Here is a 22,387-nt window from a genome sequence, read left to right as displayed (position 1 = left end):
ACTCATCAAGGGTCATCACCTATATATTGAGCCCAGGGAGAGAAGCCAAGGCTGCACCTGTAAGTCAAAAGGGCATGTAGGGACATGCCTGTGGTCACGGGGACTGCAAGTGCTTTTTCCTATCCATGTGCTGTGAGCTTGTATTTGAAACAAGCCACATGGGAGAAACTATAACATGCAGCTGCACCATCTCCATCTTGTCTTCATTCCTGCTTCCTACCTCTGGATCACCTATTCTACATCTGAAGCTATGAAACAAAGGACTGAGACCCATTTAGGTACTGAACGTACACCAGAGGAACTGTACAAGCCTGCAAACTCAAAGTCCATAAATATCAGATTCTCAGCAGAATTATGAACTCATTTGTATGTATCTGATTGCTCTGACCATTTAACATCTCTCTTATTTGTTTCTTTCCTTTTATGAAAAAAGCTTTAGTTTTGGTTTCTAAAGGATGTGCTGGCAGTGTGGTATTTTGGGTAAGATCCAAACTTCTATTGATCTGGGGCAATGTGGCTGACCCTTTGGGGATCAGGAGAACGTTTTGGTAATAGAGTTTAAATAACTTATCTCTTTACTGTACACAGTTGCTGACTGAGAGCCAGAGACTGAAATGCAATAAAGGGGGTTGTGCATTTCTTGTAAACTTCTGGATACCCGAGTGGGAAATCAGGAGCACGGTTTGTGACTGGTCAGGGAATCTAATTTCAATGTTACCCACCAGTTCTGGGAGAATCTGCTCTCGTTTTGCATCCTGCCCTGACTGTGGCATTTTCAGGTGGTCTACCCTAGGGATGGATGGATCACATGGAGAAATCCATGTTATATGATATTTTCCAATAAAAATTGAAGCCTTCCAGTCATAACTATAGAGAAGTGGCTATTGAGGAATTGGCGCTGCTGTAGGAAGCTGTGAAACTTGAGATGAAGAGAGAACATTAACAAAATGATCTTAGAGATTCCATTTAATCCTTACCTCTACAGATCTTCAAATATTATTTTGGGAAGCTTTTCCTCACAGCACATGACTAAGTAAGTATCTATTTTCTTGTTTTCATAGACTAGGAAAGCAGCCACTATACATCATACAGCTATTGCTCCTCCTCTCAAACACCTTTGTGCACACTTATTTATCAGAATGAATGTGTGAAATATAAATAGTTAGTTTATGCCATTGCCTACCACAAACCTCTGCATTTTTAATTTAATGATAAATATCTGAAATCCATTACAAAATTCATAGCTCAGATCCAAGTACAAGGAGGAACCCAAGTCCCCCTGAACTTCATCCCTCCTGGCTCGAAGAGATTTATTTGAAGTTTGTGTAAGTAGGGGGGGAGTTCATAAAGGCTTCAAAATTCTGCTGAAAATTCATAATTAAAGTAAAACCAGAAGTCACCATCCTGGAAATTAGTAAAGATGCCATTGAGAGGCAACCTTCTGTATTGCTTTTAATTACTATTCAGTGCCTCATAGTGAACCGAGCAGAGGGCAGGCCAAGTGAAATCTGGCTCTGAACTTTGAATACAATCAGACCTTACCTGAAGTGCTTTGTGCTGTACTGCTGAGGGAAACATTGTAGTTGGAGGCACGAATGGATGACCAGGCACTAGTTGAAGGCAGCGTGGTGTTCAAAGATGAGGATGACCCTATTTAAAAAAGTAAATGACAAATAATAGTTGCCCTTTCACTGACAGGACAAGAACTAAAAGCATGAACCATAAAACCAGGCCGCATGTGTCTTAATGTTGTCAGACTAGAAACACCTCCATTCCATTCAGCCCCCACCCCCAATGAACATAGTGGCAAGTGCTTTGAATACCCAAGCATTCAGCATCTAGAAGTTACTGTAATCAGAAAACATAGTTCAATTACTATAACCACAACTTGTTATAGCGTTGCTATTGCAATGCTGGCAGGTTTTGCTTCCCTCCCATCTTCAAAATCATTGCTTCTCAGGGCCCAATAAAGGGACTGCATTGAACACACATTGCTAATATACATGCTAATTACTTGCTAGCATTCTCTATATATTGTTGCCCTGTGCGCAGAAACTCTGCTGTATCCACAGGATATTCTTCTAGCCATGAATCTTGTACTGTCACAAATGTTAAACGAGAATCTGGGAAAATGGCAATCCTCATCCTTCAACAAAATGTCTCTCTCCAGGTAGATCCATTTATACATACCACTGTTTCTGTCCCTGAGGTGGTCAACTTCCCGCACAGTATTAATTGAAAGATTGTTTATGACACTGCCAGGAGTGACGTAAGGGTCAGTTTCAGGGTCGATGTTTGGATAACCTTTCCATGGCTCACCAGGACGAAATTCTAGGATTAAAGATCCAAAAAAGAAGCTTAGAGACATGAAACTGGGTCTTCTTTTACAGGAAATTCCTGTCTAAACCCTACAAACTCTGATTCATGACTTACAGGCCAAGTTTCTAAGTTACTCTCTTTCTCAATTTAATTCCCTCACTCCTACTTTTTTGCACCTCTGTCACCCGGGCAAAATTTCCAAGGATGGGGAAGTCACTTGTTTTCTATATGTGACAGTCATTGACCTCAATAACATCCTATTAAATGCATGGCCACCAAAGTTTACACTTCTAATGGCTGATAAACACAGAAAAACATTACTGAATGGATACAAAAGCATGCAATGAGTTAACTAATGTCAAATTTTACCTGGTGGCCAGTTAACACTGCTAGAGCCATTAGGCGATTTGGCACGTGGCCAGCCATCCCCAACAGATCCAGGAGGACTGGCTGGTGAATTACTGCTGTTCATAAAGTCATATGGAACAAATGGGGAATCTTCCAGCCTAAAACCACTTGAAATAGCACCTATTAAAGAAAACAGGATCATTAAATATTCTTCTCAACTGACCTCACAGAGCCACAAACCCCACCCTCTGCATATGTGGGCATATTTATATCAAACACAGCTGAAAAAGTTTACTGGGTGAAATTTTAGTTCCTGACTGAGTCATTTCAGACTTGCATTGGACACAGGGAATTTAAGTCTGTGCACTGGAAGTGGAACATCTGCAAGTTTTTCCCCTTACTAAAAGTGTGCTTTTAGGTGATTTTTCCAGATCACGAGAATTGCTCCATTAATAATCAGATCAATAATCTGAAACGCCCGGTGTTTTATCTGTTGGAGTTCTGATTGACAAAAAATAAGCCATGGACATGGTAAGGCCTCTGGCACTCCAGTGTGGAAGTGAAGTGGCTGTAAAAACCATGGCTGTCAGTGAAGACTCTCTAGGTTTCTCCTCTTTTCCAATGCGGAGGGGCTCATGAATTGATCCACTAACTGGCACAAAGGAACTACTATTCACCACCAGAATAAAATGCAACACCCACATACCAAAAGGAAACAACATTTACCAGAACACTTGAAGTTTATAAATGAAAATGAATTTTTGAATGAAATAGGAGTATCAGATTTTCTAGATTACTGTGTGCTTCATTCCCAAAATGAAAGTCATTCTGGGCTAAGTTCTAATAGTGTGTATCAAAGGTAACATGGTTCCTTAGGTATACTTATTACTAATATAAGCCACACAAATAACAAATGCAAATAATTAATTACAAAGTAGTTTAGTTGCAATGTTTAGCAATTAGCTTAGTAGTACTGTGTATTCAAAATAAGTCGCAGTCTCAAGTCTAAGGAGAATTCAAATCTTGCAGATAAATTAATGAATAAATCTACGGTCTAAAAGAGAAGAACCCTCCTTGATCCATTTGTAAAATGGATAGAGTAACTCTGCATACTCGCTCTCCAAAAGCCTGTGCTAATTACTTAGTAAATTCATTGACAAAGGGGTGTTGGGGTGTTTAGATTTTTTAAATAAACCTGATGGGTAACAGCATCTGGCACAAAACAATGACAACTGACAGGCAACTAGAACTTTAATCCACTCTCTGATAATGCTCACAAGGGTGGGAGAACTCTAGGAAGCACTGGCTGTCCACATCAATAAACCCGTAGCTGTAATGTGTTGCAATTTTTAGGAACAGTTCAGAGCTGGAGCAGAGAGAGTAAAGCGTTCCATCAAGAAATGGAATAGTTATAAAGTAAGTTACGTCACTGCCTCTATCTTTATCGGAATTGAATTGCAATGAGAGACCATGTGAGGCATTTTATAACTATCCACCTAGAGACTGCATGTCAAGTTTCAATCAGATGAGATTTCAGATGGTTTAAAACGTTGTTAAAATGCCAACTGAGTCCTGCCTACAGAATCACAGCACTGATTTATGTTGTAGATTTGTTTGTTTGCTAATTCTACCATGGGATATTTTTCTATCCTTTACGAACACTGTGCATTTATAGGTACATACACATCTGGATCCAAAGCTAAACAGAAGGTGAGACCCAAATACAAAACAAACTTGTGATGTTAATCCTATGGTAAAACATGGTTAGATTAATACAGTGGGATCAGTTTCAAAATGTTTAAAAGCTGGAGAAATATAAGATTTTGTTTTAAAATAAAAAAATGAAGTTTTCCAATCCAGATTAAGATAGGAACTAGTATGTATGGCCACACTTTAAAAACACGCCTTTTTTCCGGTTTCAGTGAAGTTTTTAAAAAGTTATCCTTCCATCAAAAGACTACTGGCTGGTGCTGAAGATATACAGCAAGTTTTATTCTAAAACAACACATTTTAAGACAGACTTGAATAGAAATTCAGACTGAACATAACTATATGCAACATTAGCAATGGGACCCTAGTACACGCCAATATATAGGGAATGGAAGTCTCATATGCACACAGACCTGGAAAAGGTTTGTCTGATGTGTATGTACTGTTAAGTGTTCTCACAGATGTGTTTAATATACCATGTTTGCTGGAATTTTGATCCAATGATGTGTTAACAGAAATGCTGTCCACCGTTGTCCATTTCCTCAGTCGTGATTGCGGCTCCTTAATACTGCTCATATCCATGTTTACATTCAAGTTTGAGTTCATTCCTAGAAATACATTGGTTTATGAAATACCGATGAGATACTTGCCACTGTTTTCCTAATTATCTTTTAAGAGAATATGGATCTGTTCATTTCATGCTTCCAGTTCACTATGTTGTATTTTAAATATACTAGAGCATTGAACTCTGTGGACTTACAACAGATATAAGCACAGCAATGCACGCACTGGCTCTTAGCTGATACCTACATGCAAAAATGCAAGTGGAAGGAGCAACTGATGAAATTATGAATTAGACAAAATATGAACACTACACAAACACAACCAGAAGAAAACATTCAAAAAATGAAATACAGAACTTCCTTTTTTTCTAATACTGATCTCAGATCAGTACCAAGTTTTCAGCCAGAAGCCAAGATCTCTATTTCAATTCTCCCCACGTCCCAAAGGTTTAGTTTTTGGTGAATATCTGTGTCGCAAAGCACTACCATTATTTGCTGAAAAGCCACATTCTAAAGCTGGCATCTTAGGGACATCTCATTAATGTTCCATGGAGGTCCATTCATATTATATCTGGGGTTCTGCAGCTGGAATCTCATTTCCATGCCTGATTGAGTTATTCAACAGGATACTTGGCCAGACAACTGAACTGTACTTTGAAGAGATCCATAGGCATTTTGTTTTTTGCCCAGATTTATCCTGTCCAAATAATATTAATCCTAATTCAATAAGAAACAACAACAAAAACAACCTGCTTCCCCCTACATCCTGTGCTCTTTGCGTATTCTATGGAAGCAGCTTGGATTTGGAGCCAGAATATAAATGGCAAACAAACAGTCTCCCAAACCAGAAGCATGGAAACTATTTGAACTGCCACTGTAACATTCTTGTATGGGAACCCTGAATACTAAGTATTCAAGCTTAATGAACACCCTGTATCGACTCTGGCACTCAACACTCATTCCAGTTCCTTAAGGGTAGTCTCTGGCAAAGCCACAGGGTGACATTCTGAACAGTGAAGAGACACAGCCAAAGGTAATTTAAAGAGTCTGTAGCAGATCCTCCCAATGCTGAGTGAAGTGGCAGAGACCTCGCAATCCGTGACAAAGGGATTATAACTCTGGAACCTTAAGGGGCATTTTGCCATCAGATCTCTATTTACAATTTGCTTCATTCCTCTAAATCCTGCACATGGACCATGGAGTAGCATTTTCATATACTTCTAAAGAGTAACAGGATTTCATAATTCACTTTACTAGCCTACTCACTCTCGCTAGGAACTAGTCAAAGTTCTTTCACCAGTAAAAGTTAAAGCTTGACACTGCATTCCTTTCACAGGCCAGCTTCTGCTGCCCTATGTATGTTCTCCACAGAGAACCTACAAGTAACACTGATGCCAGACAACCTATCACCACTCTGCAGAATCCTTTAGGGAGCTTCCCAGCAAATGTTTTAGTAACTGATAGTGGAACAGATGCAACATCCAAGATTCTGCAAATCTGAGACAACTGTCAACAGATCTGAAACAGCAGAAGGGAGAATAAAAGGACTCCAGTGCTTGACCCCTCTACCTTGGATTCTTTGCAAAGTCGTTGTGCGAAATACAACTGGTCCTCATTTCACACCAGTGATCTCTGCACCCGTTGTGTCAGCTCAAAGAAGCTAGTGCAGAGGAGTCTATTGAAGCCACCACATAGGGTCCGAGGAGGATCAGAAACGGGAAGAGTGGCCACAAATAGCTCACGAGGGGGCATTCCATCATGTACCCATGCAGACTTTCCTGAACAAAGTCCCATTATTTGGTCTCTGTGCAGTGGGGAATGAATTTTGCCCTCAGTACATGATCGGTCTGGACTGGACCTCAGCAAGTCACCACAAAAGCCACCTCACATATAGGAAATGTTCCCATGATCATGTTCTCGGGAAATACATAGTATTTCTCTAAAAAGAGAAGCTATATCCATAGCAAAGGAAATATTTTTAACACTGCAATAGATCAAGTTATGGGAGGATGAGAGATAGAAAAATTGAATTTCTACTGAAGAGTCCTACCTTGAACTTGGCACACTCAGATTTAATTAATTTATCTGAAGCGTGGGGAGGGGTTGCCGCTCTGCTTTGAATGACACGAGAAGCCCTCTATAATTAATGCTGGAAAAGTGGATGCAGGAAATATAGCAATCTTTAGGAATAGAATTCTCCAATTTTAGTTCTTCTGCACACTAACACTACTGCAGTCTGCCACTAGAGACTGCCACCATCTGTCTTACTGACACTTCTACACTGAGAAGTTCAGTTTTTTTCAGCAACTTAATATTATTCTTTAACCTTTCACTTGTAAACTGGATGTTGCTACACTTTTGATTTTATAATTTATATGTTAACCCAAAAATCTCTCACCAATTTTACAAAAACTATTGTCACCCACCAGGGACCTGCAATTAACCCTGGAGGTGGAACACATCTATTCAACAACGTACAGCAACATTATACAGCACTTTAAACTCAGGAGTGAAGAATACTGTATCCAGTTGAAATAACAAGGAGAATTAATTCAAGGTTGGCAAGATGTAATTGCCCAATTTGGAATCTGGTAGGATGAGATCAGAGTTAAATATATTGCCCTTTCAAGAAGTGCCATGAAATATTTAATGACCACTAGTGGACCTCATTTTTACATACTGTATCTTCTTACTTAGCTACCAAGAAGCTGGATCAGGATACCAACCAACAGCAGCTATTAAGCAGCAGCTTAGTTCAGTCTTGCCACAAGCAAAGTGCCAGGGGGCCACATGCAGTGTAGCAGCACGGCCCACACTAATCCACTTGCTCCACATCATTCCATCGCTAAAGCAGGGGGATTTCAGCAGCAGATTCAGTAAAAATCAACTTTTCTACAGAGCCGGGCAACACGAATGCAAAAGAGACCAGCTCAACATAAGCAGCAGGAATACAGAGATGTGGGAGCAAAGCAAACTGCACGGGGAAGAAAAAGAAATTGAGGCTGGGGAAGGAGGGAGAAACAGGGAATACCAATTTTAGGACATATTAAAAAAAATCAATAAGAAGGGACCTAACGAAGGAAAAATATACAAGCCTGGAATTTCTGAAGTGGAAATTGGATAGAAGCCTGAAAGTGTAGAAAAAATGGGAGAGAAAAAGGACATGATGTTTGTATTTATAAAGATTCATTGTTTTGCCTACAGTGAGAGAAGCATTAAAAGTTCAGAGCTAAAATGTTTGTATGTAGTTAAAGCAGTTGGATAAAATTTTTACAAGTTAATAAAATTATATTTGGTGCTATCTATGTAACTCCCAAACTGGGGAAGACATTTTAATATACAGAGAAGTATGTGGTTTCCTCACATGGATACTGTTCCCAGAAGTCCTTTGGCTCCAGGACTCATGATTATGTACTTAGGAATTTGTGTCAGCAGCTCTGGACCCACAGGGTCAGAAAGACAAATACAGGGAGACAGACATTGCAAAAAACTTAAAGCGTTTTGCACCGTAAAACAGACTTCTTCCCCTTTGGAAATGGTCTGAGTTTGATCGGTCAACTTCTTTCCTGAACAGAGATAACAGGATGAACCTAATAAAAGACACTGCTACTCTTAGTGAAGGAAGCACTAACAGGATACAAAACAGGGGTCTTCCCAAAGGGGGAAAAGCCAAGGGAAGGTTGTGCATCTTGTGGCACACAAGTAGCAGGTAACTGTACTCGACTAGCAATGGAGAAACTCACCTATAGGGAAGCTGCTGAATGCATTTATTGGTGATGGCCCTTTTTGCAGCTCAGGAGCAGCATGGGGTATGACATTCTCAAGGAAGGATTTCATGGCAGGCTGATGGAGTGCCTGCTGTTGAGATGGTGGAGTCTGCTGCTTCATTAACAGGTTTGGATCAAGTTGACGGGACTGTTGCATCATCTGTTGCTGCATATTAAGAGATCGACTCTTAAAATTCCAGATCGGTCATGAAATAAACAGGAGGGGGAAAAAAAATCACATTTAGCAAGAGCAGATAAATACACCAATGCACTTCCCTCGGTATATTTTAGCTCTGCAAAGCCATCACTACGGTTAAAGTGCATTCCATCCTGTGGCTCAAGCACCATGGAAGTCTCACCCACCTTGTCTGTGTTTATAAATTGCTCGTTATTAACGCACATTAACTATATTCTAAAATAAGCAACAAACAATCCCCTCATGCTTGTCAAGACAGTTTTAACTTTCTTTAAAAACGTTTATCTGTGATTGTACCTGCTGTTCCTGCTGTTGACGACTACCAGAAGGCATGCTTCTCTGATTCTGCACTTTTTGCTGCTGAGCCAACAACCGCTAAGAAACAGAAGGTTTTTATGAAGGGGCATAGTTCAGATAAAGTTTCTGATCAGATTTTAAAGTTTAAAAAACAGAATGATTAGGTAGTTTTGCTTACTTGTAACTGGGAGATCTGAGAAAGCTGGTTTAACTGGGATAGTTGATTCAACATGGCTACCTGTTGTGGGCCAAAAAGTGGACTCAGGCCACCGTTGTTTGGTGCATACTTCAGTAATGATACTGGAACCTGTAAAATGGACCATATTACAAGTATGTGGGGCTTGACATAACACAAACCAGGACATCATCTACAGCTGTACATCAGTAGATTGACCAGTAACTTATGCAGTTAACCAAAAGTAAGGTAAGCAGTTATACAGCATCACCATCAGAACAACAAGTATTCAGTGCTCTGAAAGTGCCAAATATACTTCCCTATAAAAATAATTAGAGGAAAAATATAGTAAAATACCAAACACTGGCATTAGTAAATGCAAAAGTATAAGTAAAATAACATTACATTTTCACAGCTGAAGTCATAAAAGTCAGGAAAAGCATGATTTAGGACTCCAACTCCAATTTTAACTCAACCATGTTGCACACCCCACTTGCTTAATGGTATGTGCCTAAAAGAGATATTATGTTAAGAATCTAAGAAAAACAAACAGAAAAGACTATATATGTGCAATGCCACTGAATAAGCAACTCTGTCAGAGCTCTGAATTGCAATTTTTGATTTTGTGAGTAACATTGCAATATGTAGATTCCTGCTCCTGATTTTGAAGGAAAAATTAGTGGAACACAGGTGTGTCTTTCACCAGGAAGGACTTCCTGTACTAGTGCCTCTAGGAAGTGTGCACTCATAACTGCACTTCAGAGACTCTTGTAAATGCTACATCAATGCTTCTATGAAGTGCCATCTAGTCTCCACACAGACGAGGAAGTCAGGGTTTGGCTTCAGGACATCTTACATTCCCCCAGTTAGGTAGGAAGGGAGAAAAGTGCACTTTGGAGAGTTAGCTACAGGGTGGGAGGATCCAAGTTAAAGTCAGGAATGTTGCTGTCAACATTACAGGAGAATCGAGCACTTAAGAGCGGTGTGCACATGTCAGGCCACATCTAACTGCACAGTTTTCAACGTAAGGATGTTTCCTATGGCTCATTCACAGCCCTATATCTTCAGATATTCATAAATGTTTTTAACCACTTTTTCCGTAGGCCCAGCAAAGACTGTATTGTTCACTGAGAACTGACTTACATTTGAAATTTTGGGTTGAGAGAAAAGTTTATTATGCAATAAACTCAAATGAATGGCTGGAATTTGCTCCAAATTATAAGTAATTTTCCAACTGAGACCAAGTAGAAAAGATTCCACTCCCTCAGTAGGATGTTTTGAAAGGCTGTGGAAGATTGACAGAAAGGGAATTCTGCACCTTAATAACCATGGTTGCTAAGTCTTGTATTACCTGAGGGGAGAGCAATGGAGGAGGCACTTGCGCACGTGAGTCAGGCTGGGATGAAGTAAGAGGCTGTGTGGGGGGCTGCTGCATGCTCCTGGGCTGTGCTGCTATATTGCCGCCACCAAGCACACGGGGATTGCCATTCTGGAACAAGAAACAAATGTTAGTGACAAAACATCTCTTCTGCTGCTTCCCCAACCCCTATGAATTCAGAATTCGAATTAACAATATATCAGCCAAACCAGTAGTCGAGATGCTATTTCAAAGGAATAAAATGTTCTCAACAAGAAACATGCCAAGGATATGCACATGGCCTTACCTGTCTAACAGAATTCAAGTTTTGCATACCCAGCCCTGCTAGGGAGCCAAGGGCTTGGTTAGGTAGTGCATTATTTGAAGGGGGAAGCTTCATGTTTTGGTTGGAAATAAACTGCATGTTTTGGGACTCGTCTGCTACAATGCCATCCTGATTTGACAGACAAACAGATGCGCAACAACCAGCCAGCAAGCAAGCAGAAGGGAGAAATCATTGCCAGGAACAGAAGGGAAGAGTCACATGACAGTCCAGCATCAGCAGGAAACAGGCAGAAAACAAAAAAGACCAGATTAGTGTTATCTGCACTGCAAGTAGAAGAAGAGTGCTATACAAGTGCTTAGTATTGATAAATAAGTTAAAAGGACAAGACAAATGTTACAGATTAATAGTAAAGCCCTAATTTATCACTGCACCAAGTACCGAAGCTACAGTACAAATGGATCATAGCTACAGACTGCTCTCTGAATTACTGGTGCATTTGGAAATGTTCATGAGAGTTAGAGTTAAGCAGTCACTAACCTTATCAAAATAAGGACTGCGATCCATGGAAGACTCTTTGGAAATCTGAGGACGAGAACCAGGGCCTTTTCCTACCACCCGATTGTAATCTCCAACGTTCAGGCCATGCTTATCCAACTCTATTCGTTTATCCTGTAATATTCCTAATTAGGTGAAGAAAGAAAGGCGGTGAAGTTGAAGAATCTAATTAGTTGCTCAAATACTTAAAAGTATATAAGTACATGTTCACAGTCATAAGCTGTTCTATCACTGCTCTAAACGAGGCATTACTGAATAACATATTTGAATGATCTTAAACACTTTTCCTGCTTTACCTTAAACTGCACATAATACTATGACACAATGATCTTAATGAAAATATTTATAATTTATTTACAATTTCTTGACACAATCTAGAATTAGAACCAAAACTACTTGACAATGTGCAATTCTGAACAAATTCTGCTCATCTTTGATGCAATCACAGAATTAATTAATTGTCCTGTTGTAACTAGTGGATATCTTTTTTTTCTTCAACAAATGACTTCTATTGTACACCTTTTTCATTTTCACTCCTAATTCAAAGTAATTCTACTATGTTTATTTGCTAGAGAAACTATTAAAACTTATTATACATAGACCAGTTTCACATAAACAGACTTTCATTAATGAGAGATTATAGTAAAGATAAATATGCTTCTTGAATATACTTAGCATGTAAGATTTTCTCTTTTATAGATATGGAAAACCTCTTTGAACTGCTAAATTTGTTGTTTGTTTCTAAGAACGAACTAAATGTATCAGTGATTAATGCTCATCAGAAATCTGTTTCCAGGAGCAAACAAGTTGTTCAGGAGGCGGCCTATATAGGTTTTTAAGTTCATATTTAGGCTCCAATCATGTTTACACTTATGCACATGCTCACCTTCACTCATGAGTAATTCCATTGCCATCAATGGGAGTACTTATGTATGTCAAGTTTCCCATGTGTGCAAGCATTTACATAATCAGGAACTTTGTTTCTTTAGGGAAATGAGAATTTTACTTTCCAATATCTAAGGACAGGATGCAAACAAAATGAAAAGATGTGCAATACAGATTTGATAGATAAACAGAAGACTAATTTCCCTTATGCTCACCTCCAGACATGTCCATCTTATTGCTTGGTATGGTTTCTTCTGGTGATTCTCTCTGAAGTAATAAAATGAATCAGTTTAAATAAGAACCTTTTTTAAAAACTAAAAACAAAAGGAGATTGAAATACAGTATTTCAATTGAACCCTGCAAGAAAAAATAATCAAGTATTTGACAAAGCAAGTGTGATTTTGCAAGCATTTTTTCTATTATTTCCCAATCCCTGTATAGATGAAGTAAGACATCTTCACACACACACACAAATTGAAGATCGGGTACATGCTACTAGAATTAAAACTCAGTAATGTTTGTAGAGAAATTTTTCAACAACAGGTTTTCTTATATCAAATATCTGAATAGTAAAGGAAAGGAAAAATAAATCAAAGTAGAAAGGAGTTAATCTAAACTTGAAAATGATTTAATTGAAACAAGGCTATTTGTCAAGTCTAGGAAACATACACTTACCGAAAAACTGAGATTTGTGAATTGCTTAATAAATGGATTTATCCATGTTTCATCTTGTTTATTTCCACCTTTCATTGTTCCCTTAAAAATAAAAGGGATTACTGTGATACTTGGAACAGGTCACCAGCACTTGGGTTACATTAGATAATTGTAAACAAGGGTTAAGGTTTCCTACATAGATGTACAACAGAGTTTAAAGGTGTCCTCAATACTGACCAGCGCATTTGGAAACTATTGCAATAAAAAAAACCCCTAACAAATCCATCACTCCCTCCACACCTACCCACAAAAGAGTTCCTGTGTGAGAAATTTTTAGGAATTATGTCAATTTTCTCTCCCACAGCCTTCTTGGACTCAAATTCCAGCCTCACCTCTTAAAGTCACAATTACCTTGGTAGGCATTTTTTTCATGTATGATGGCCAATTCAAAGATGGGTTAACTTCTTGGGATGCGCTGCTGTTCCACATTCCAATCTCTACATCATCTGCTTCCTCCCAGCTGCTCTGACGGCTCCCTGTCAATGGCATAGTATCACCACACCAACCATCTTGCATAGATTTAGGTCCTGGTTGTAAAGATTTTTCAGTCATTAACTCCTTTTAATCCAAACACATTTTAAGGTTGCCAGACTATATTCAACTGTTACATAAAACCATATTATTAATTGTGACAAACCTGATGTCCTACCATCATCTTATGCATCCAGGGAGATCAAAGGCAACAGAAAGCATTTATGCCACTAGTTAAAATGCTAATTTCCCATTGATATTAACAATACTAATGAAAGTAGAATTTATGTTCAGTAACTAAAATCAGAGAAAGTCGTTAGCAAATTTAGAGAGAGTACATCTACATTTTCTATTTGTGTCTGTCAAGATACAAGCCTTTTATATTTGGATTCACAATCCAACTTCTTGGTCAGCATTTAATATTTCACCACCTGCACACTCGAAGAAGCTACAAAAGCACATACCAGGTTTACTTGGAGCCTGTTGACCAACAGAAGCATTTCCCCAGCCAGAGGTGCCTGCTGCATCACTGATGGGCTCTCCCCAACTAGTACCAGTATCCAGGGGTTTACCCCAAGCTGACGTTCCATTATCTACAGTGGTGGTAGAAGTAGACGGCTCTCCCCAACCTTTTTAAAGCAGTAGGAGTTATTGGTGAGTTTAACAAGCCATAAAACATTATGTAAAACACTGAGGGGTTTTCTACACTCGTAAAATATAATAAAGCACAAATAACTAAACGCAAGATTAACACACATTTTAAATCAAGTAAAATATTGCAGTTGTAAGATTCTTCAGGAGGAAAAAAAAATCTAAATATAACACCAGTTCCATACATGAAGACATTTCTCACTTGAGAAATCTCTAATCAAAATGTAGATACTAAATGTCTAAGACTACACTTCAAATGTAAGGCATTCCTCTTTTGGATATGATTCAACTGCAACTGAAAATTACTGGAAGACAAATACTTTCTTAAATATACTGGGCAAGCTTAACTACCTTTTCTTCCAATCTATAAGGTCAGAGCTCTTTTAAGTCCAAATATGCTACAACATATAAATAAATTCCCAGTGCCTTCACTCACCAAGAAGTGAACAGCAAAGTGCCCTCCTCACTGCAGGCAGTAAAAATTGTGTGTCAGGGACACAGGTGAAGCCTTGAGTCTGCACTGTACCTTGCAGACACCTCTTAACACTACTCTGTACCCTATAAAGGCTTAATGCTAATGTCACAGTTGAAGTTAGTTAAAATGTGGAGCTACATATAAAGTAAAAGCCCTTCTCTTTCTGGATGTTGTTTTTGTTCCCAGTTCTTCCTCTACAACCCAACCACCTAAATACAAGAGTAGTAGCAACCCTGATGATACTGTTGAAGTTCACTTTTTAAATTTTAGAAAGACTCCTTAAAGTAAAATAAAAGCACGGCAAACCTATTCGCACTGATGTCAGTTCTCTGACAAAACTATTCCCCCCCCTTTATTTGAAACGAGAAATGTCCTTAAAGTTCAGAGAAGTGTTAAATAATAGCTCAAGAAAACACAAGCCTGGGTAAAATGAAGTCTTACCAGAACCATTACTGCTCTCCTTGATGGACATGGCACTTGAAGGCAGTAGCTGCTGATGTACCTGTGCTTGCTGGTCCGAACTGCTGCTACTGTTTGGGACATTTTTATTCCACATATTCACATTTTTGTAGTTGTATTTGCTTGGATCACCCCAAGCAGAAGTTCCATCATCAATTTCCATTTTACGGCGTATTGATTCCGGGGACGGCTCCTCCCATCCTGTGGGTTCCTCTTCCTTTGCTGGACTTGGTATTGGTCCACCCAACCACCCGGAACCTGGTGGTTTATTTAGGGTAGATGTTGTTCCCCAAGACCCAACATCTTGCTGCTTGTTCCAATCTGGAGAGTTGACTGGCTTTGAAGAATCCCCCCAGCCTTGAGGCTGATTTGATTTGGGAGGTTCTCCCCAACCCTGGCTCTGATTAGACTTTGCAGGCTCTTCCCACCCTGAAGAATTGTTGGGGTTACTATTACTACTTCCCCAAGTAACAGAATTTGATTTACCAGGCTCATTCCAACCAGATACTGATCTGTCACTGTCACTACCCCCTGAACTAGATTTCTTAGTCTCACCCCAATGGTTGCTTCTTGAATTTTCTCCCCAGCTGTCATTGGCAGAAACTACCCAACCTTGGCTGGCTTTCTGTCCATCTACCCATCCCTGTTTGATCTTCTGTGCATCATTCCAAGACGACTTGTCCTCTTTGCCACTTCCCCATGTTTGATTGCTCTTGACCATTACTGTAGCAGCAGAATCCTCTTCCCACCCCCCTTGGCTGTTTGAACCTTTGGAGTCTCCCCACCTTGTAGCAGACTTTGGATCTCCCCACCCTGATACAGATGAGGTATCATTAACATTAGGGCTAGGTCTCTCCACACATCCCCCTGAGCTGGAAGTCTGTGTCACTGAGCCTCCCCAGGCCTCTGTCCCATTGTCAGTCTTTCTTTCACCTCTTGGCGATGCTTCAGTATCCCAGGCAGTATTTTGTTTGATTGGAGTCTGTCCCCAACCAGAGTTGGAAAGGACACGTGGATCTAAGTCAGTTCTGCTCACTATACTTTGGAGTAATGCATGCTGGTCAACTTTTCTTCTCTCTCGGTTCTGTCCTTCCACAGTTACCTTATCATCATGGCAACCAGTGCTCTCTGAACTACCCTCACTGTCCCCAGTACCTGTTTTGGCCCATACATTGTTCTGCTCAGTTATCTGAGATGCAGCAGAATTCTGGCTATTAAGATCACCCTCTTCAGCAGATTTCCATCCATTTGTAAACTTCCTACTATTTCCATTTACGCTTTCATTGGAATGCTGATTGCTAGGCAGTTTATTCCATTCCCCATTTGAAATGCTAGTGCCAGTGTTTTGTGCAGAGTTGCCCCATCCTCTTCGACTACCTCCAGAACTCACACCATTTGCATTTCCCCATGGCATATTTTGGGAGTTGACTGTCCCTCCCTCCCATACCACTCCTCCTTTATTCCCATTGATTTGAAAGCTAGTGCTGCCAGGCCCATTGATGCCTGGCTGCGTTAGAGTTGCATTCACAGTGTCACCATTAGCTTGGCTGTTTGGGCCTGAACATTTGTCTCCAGAGTAATTAGAACCATAGGCAACCCACGTAGTACCATAAGATACACCATTTTTTGCCTCACCATTGCTAAGATGAGAAGTGGAAGTGCCATTTGTAACTGGAGAGGCCTGAATCTGAGAATGATTCATTGTGCTCACACGCCAGGCCCCAGGCCCTGTATTATTAGGCAGTTCGTTAATCTGTACTGAACCAGCAGAGTTTGGTAAACTAGAGGTCATAAAGTTAGTAGTGTTATTTGGTCCATTCATTTCAGTGTTAAGGTTTTGAGGTTGTCCACTGAATGAAACCTTCCTTGTACCATTTACTTCAGAATCACAATTTTCCTGAAGGCTTGCCCAGGAACCATGGGTTGACCCACCCACTTTAGAGTTAATACTCTGATTGTTAGACTTCTGACCTATGGTACTGCACTGAATATTTGTGCCAGAATTACCACTCCCTACAGACCCTTTCAGGGCATGTCCATTGTTCTCCAATACAGGCCAGGCACCATGGTTGCCATTTGAATTCAAAGTGCTTGGATTTAACCCTCCATTTGATGAAGAGTTTATGGTGCCCCAAGCATTCATTCTATTGTTGCTACTTTCAGATTTGCTGTCAGGAGCATCCACAGAAACTTGACATGTGCTTATCATGGCTCCATGGGACAAACCCCACGGCCCATTAATACTTCCATTGCCCACATTATTGCTGTTGCTACCAACCACAAACTTATTTTGAGAAACATGTCCAATGCCATTCCGAATGCCATCGTTTTCACCACCTGTGCTCCCTGAAGCCATTATAACAAGATTTCTCTCTGACCCAGAGCTAGAGGCGGAGTCAGTGTCCATACATTCTGAAGCCAACTCTGGGTCACTGCCTGTAATTGATGGCCATGCTTCTTTGTCAGAGCCGTCTACAATAACTTTATCCCAGTTTGTGCTGGAGTCACTATTTGAAGAGATTGGTCCCCAGTGAGAATTTTCATAATGGGATCCTAGACCACTGTGGTTCAGATCTAAAAGGAAAAGGAAAAATACAAAAGTATTACTGTAAATTCAAAAATTTTACTTTGGTTAACACAAAAGAAAAATATAAGACAAGTACAGAAATTCAAAGTCAGAGATACTGCGCAGATTACTCTAACACTTATCACTGGATGCTATGAAGATATGATGAGTATATCAATTGCCACATATAGTACCTACCAGAACACTTAGCAAGGGCATGCAAAAAATACACTCATACAAACAGAAATGAAATACGGCATCTGTAATAAACTAGAGTTTGGATTGCCATTACAGTTTGTTTCTAAGTAATATACCCCTCACATGTAGAACACTTTATGAAAAGACACACTATACAAATCGAAAACCAAAATGTATTGTTAAAGCTTGAAGGAAATATTCTGAAAGGGAGAATGTTATATAAAAGAGAAAGTCAAACTGATCTAGCTGTATGGACTATTACGCAAAAGTAGCCAGGGAAAGGAGGTGAGAAAAGAAACACCATTAAAGGACATTGAATAATAAATCTAAGTGACAGTTATTCGAGACATTTACTTTTGTACATCATCCTCCATATGTAGAAGAAGGAAGTGTTTCAGAAGAAGTCACTTCAAAGGAAAAGAACAAGGAAGGTAAAGGTGAGATTTAAGGGGTAGTGGCTTAGTGGCAAGGTTCAATTCCATAGAACACTGCAAAAATTAAGACTATATTCCCTGGAATTAAGAACTAGTAGGGAGTCTGTGATATTCAAAATTATGAGGAATAAAGTGAAAGCTGATCAGTCTCTCCCCTTTGGAATTCAGGGGTGCAGTGCAAATCAAGTAACATGGCTGAATTTGTACCTGTGCAAATTAAAACAATAAAGAATAACCACATTTTTCTTTCAGGGTATAAACTAATCACATGCAGGAATCAAGAAGAAATTCTCCATAGCTATTTATACATTTTTTTTTACAATTGGCTACATGCAGAATAAGGATTTTAACTTTCTATTAAAGTGCCAGATACAGGCTGCTGCCAAAAACAGAATAGCATGCCAAAATGTGTGTGTTCTGCCACATTGCCATCCTGTGTTCCTAAAACTCTATTGCGGAGACTTGAACTCCTTTTTCTTCCATCAAACTGACAATCTGAACAAAAGTGCTTCCCCCACATCAAATATTCTATTTTTTTAAGTTTGCTGTAAGTTATATGAAAAACCAACCAAAATATAGCTGGATAGCTATTTGGAAATACAATACTATAAAAACATGTAAAGCTTGAACAACAATATGAAGTAAAATACGGAAACCTAACAGAACATGAAGAAAAGCAGTCAGGTAAGTTACTGGCTTAATATTTTTATTAACAGGTAAAAAAGCAGCATATTATAATATTCCCAAATGTAATATTTTATGCCTGAAGGGCTTCTCATCATAGAAAGACATTCACGATTTGCTAAGCAAACTGCACAATTTTCTTTTAAACTAATACAGTTAACACCTTTGCTACAGAATATTCAAAATCTGAATATTCAAACGTTTGATTACCTTATTTACTTGGGTAATTGTTAATTAACATGAAAATGTTTATATGCTAAACATGTACATCTGTATAGTGGAATTATACAAGCCAGCTAGATAAATATGTTCTCCTTTAGATAGCAGTTACGGAAAATGCATAGTTTGTGGATGAACACAGACTACTAGAGCAGTGTTTCTCAATTGGGGTTCCGTGGAACCCCAGATGAATTTCAGGGTTCCGTGAAAAATTGGAACCGCACCGCCGAAAACAGCCAACAGCGCGCGCCGCCGAAAAGGGGAAGATGTCCCGGATTTTTCAGCAGAGGGTATCGCATGGCCCTGCAGAAGTTAAAAAGGGTTCCGCGGCCAAATTTAATTGAGAAAAACACGGTACTAGAGCATTTACTAATGTGTATTTGCACTGAAAAGGGACACGAGCGAAGTCACACAAATCTCTTGCTTTTCCACTACCATTTTAGATCAGCAAGTGTCAAGCTTTCAAGATGGTTATTTAGAATGTTTATAGCATGAATAGTGACCAAGGCACTATACAGTCAGACAAAGAAATGACCCCTGCCTCAAAGAATTTAATGTTTAAACAGGTGACATAAAACCAGGGAAGAATGGGCAGGAGAATAATTGAAGCAAGGTGATGTAGATTCACTTTCTCTAGCTAACATCTAGTCTAACTGTCAATTTGTAGGCAATAGCACCTTGCATCTAATCTGAAAAAATATGCTGATTTTGATTAGTTGAATACCCCCAAGAAATTTCAATTATTAACACTTATAAAGTTAAAGAGTATATTCTTTACCACTATTCATTTTTTACTCATCTGTTGGAAGTTTTTAATGTGTTTTTAAAAATGAATTTTAGAAAAATGATTACATCTTAACATACTGACATTACTTATAAGCTTTTCAAGTTTCTCTGAAATATGCTTAAGGACTAGCATACAATTGAAGTATAAATATTGGTTCAAATTTTTATTTTAAAAAATAAAAGCCTTAAGTTTATAATGATTGCCAAAGCAAAGAGTTTATTTCTGCATCTCTCTGCCAATATTTGTGTGACTGAACACATCACTGAAAATGCTTTGACAAAGGAATTGAATAGCTGTATTTCATTGAAATCTTGCAAAACATTTTGAAAGGCAATGAATGACTTTACTGCAATATGAAGGATTTTTTTCTTTGCATACTACTCAGATGTGACATTCAACAAAAATAATTGCAACAGGACTAACTAGAACACACTATACAAAAAAGTTTTCTGAGATTGCACTGAAAATAATGTATCTTACAAAATATACTTCTGTATTAAAAGTCAACATTAAAAATTAAGGGCTGTTCTCCTTGATAAGGTACCCAGAACTTGCTGCTGAAAACAGGATAAAACAATTAGACGAGTAACCATAAAGTCTGTTTATAAAGGGTCTGCCTCCACCAGTTTATTTTACATAATCTTTGCAATTAATAGTGAAATATATACCAAAAGTAGAGACTGCAACATCATGCACCAGCTATCATGTATTTTTAAAGTGCAAGAAAGGAGTAGAAAATATAAAACAAGGTCAACCTGCAGTTTCTCTTCAACTGCTCAGATTCAAAGAACTTGCAGTGAAGATTTTCAAGAGTTCATGGACGCATGAACATATTTTGCAGCAGTGGTTCCACATATTATGATATTGCTAATACAACTACAAAAGTTGCAGCAACGACAATTTATAATAAAATGGATAACAAATGACCTGAATCAGCAAAGGCAATAGCACCTTTCATATTTGAGGTATCATAATGTAATGAACAAAACAGGACAGTGCAGTTACTGTATAAGCAAACAATAGTTACAATGTACACCAGCAACCCAAAGCCTTACATGTGAGAACTTGTTTTGTTCAGAGAGAGTATTGGACTTGAACACCAGTGCTATCTTCCTTTACATTAGGATCTTTAGCACCTCCATGGGCAGTTAAAAGGCGGAAAAGACTTCAGTTTAACATCTCAATGGAAGCGGACACCTTTGTCAGTTTTCTCTTCCATCTATGCAGGGCATGAGCCAGTCTCAACATAAAATACCAATCAATAGCCTTAAGGCTTAGAAGCAAGTGACCTGGTTTTAACTATTCTACTTAAAAACCCATTAAGTTACTCAACTTCCAAAACAATTTAGCACAAATTAAAATGTCTGGAAGTATGTTTGCTTGCAACAGCTCATTCTATGATACTCTCAAGCATGCAAGTACCCAAACATTATTCTGCAAGTCTGTTCTTAATATACAGCTCCTTTCAAGTACTTAGCATTATCTGTAAGTCTGATGGACTGACTACTCAAAAGAGAAAAATATCCGTCTAAGCTTCTGATATATCAAAAGGGATAAAAACTATATCACTGAAAGATCCTTCAGAATTACAGGATATGTGAAAGCAGCCAAAACACCCCCAGACAATTAGTTTATGAAAGTTTTTGCACCTTTTATATGGATATTTCTAACTGAAGGGAAAAAAAACATTTCTTGGTTTTGTGTTACTTAACTAGCTGAAGGAACAAATCAGAAAAATCTGAAATTTTACATTATGATGACACTTACTGAACATTATATTGATGTATATGATACAGTATTTATTTAGTGTCAGGGTCACATTTAGTTATTACATACAACACAGAACTGCACATTGGAACCTCTGGATGCAGTCAAGAGTCTTGCCTCAAAGAATTTACGTATATAAAATTAAGAATTCATAACCTAATTGTAATATATAAGTGCACAAACGAACAGTAAGCATTTAACTCAGTCATGCACATCAACAGTCAAGCTTCCAAAACACAAACAACCAAGAAGCAAAAATCAAGAGATAATTGTGCAAGTAGTTACTGAAATATGTAACTCTTATAAACACACAGGGAGTGCACAACAAGCATGAGACTGAAATAGGTATGCATCACCTGACTGGTTAGGGGAATGGCTGACCAAGTCCCGAATGGGAGGCATGCCTATGAAAAAGCAAAACATTACAGAATTGTTATTGAATTAAAGTATTCCTTTGGGATTATTCCACAAAGCACTCAATTATTTTAGAACCTGTTTTAGCAT

The 22,387-nt window shown here is 38.8% G+C and overlaps 1 protein-coding gene across 11 annotated transcripts in view; it reads right to left on the bottom strand.

The window, feature by feature from the left end:
* Positions 1-22,387, bottom strand: part of TNRC6A (trinucleotide repeat containing adaptor 6A) — a 164,461-nt gene that overhangs the window by 4,199 nt on the left and 137,875 nt on the right. For 9 of the 11 annotated variants that reach the window (XM_067534180.1, XM_067534175.1, XM_067534177.1 and 6 more), the window contains 15 exons: positions 15,211-17,802; positions 14,108-14,272; positions 13,524-13,699; positions 13,134-13,214; positions 12,674-12,725; positions 11,556-11,698; positions 10,727-10,864; positions 9,379-9,507; positions 9,201-9,278; positions 8,684-8,894; positions 8,036-8,068; positions 4,854-4,985; positions 2,689-2,847; positions 2,191-2,331; positions 1,543-1,650 (listed from right to left, as the gene is read on the bottom strand). In XM_067534180.1, the coding sequence (XP_067390281.1) occupies positions 1,543-1,650; positions 2,191-2,331; positions 2,689-2,847; positions 4,854-4,985; positions 8,036-8,068; positions 8,684-8,894; positions 9,201-9,278; positions 9,379-9,507; positions 10,727-10,864; positions 11,556-11,698; positions 12,674-12,725; positions 13,134-13,214; positions 13,524-13,699; positions 14,108-14,272; positions 15,211-17,802 (4,338 nt within the window). The remainder of the gene's footprint in view (positions 1-1,542; positions 1,651-2,190; positions 2,332-2,688; positions 2,848-4,853; positions 4,986-8,035; positions 8,069-8,683; positions 8,895-9,200; positions 9,279-9,378; positions 9,508-10,726; positions 10,865-11,555; positions 11,699-12,673; positions 12,726-13,133; positions 13,215-13,523; positions 13,700-14,107; positions 14,273-15,210; positions 17,803-22,387) is intronic. The other 2 variants (XM_067534171.1, XM_067534172.1) reach the window with 1 other exon arrangement.

This window comes from Emydura macquarii, unplaced genomic scaffold, assembly GCF_026122565.2.
Source record: "Emydura macquarii macquarii isolate MOO-44397 ecotype Brisbane River unplaced genomic scaffold, CSIRO-AGI_Emac_v2 contig_3390, whole genome shotgun sequence".
Lineage (NCBI taxonomy): Eukaryota > Metazoa > Chordata > Testudines > Chelidae > Emydura > Emydura macquarii.
Note: the sequence above shows the minus strand (reverse complement) of the source record. Positions and strands in the feature narration are given on the sequence as shown.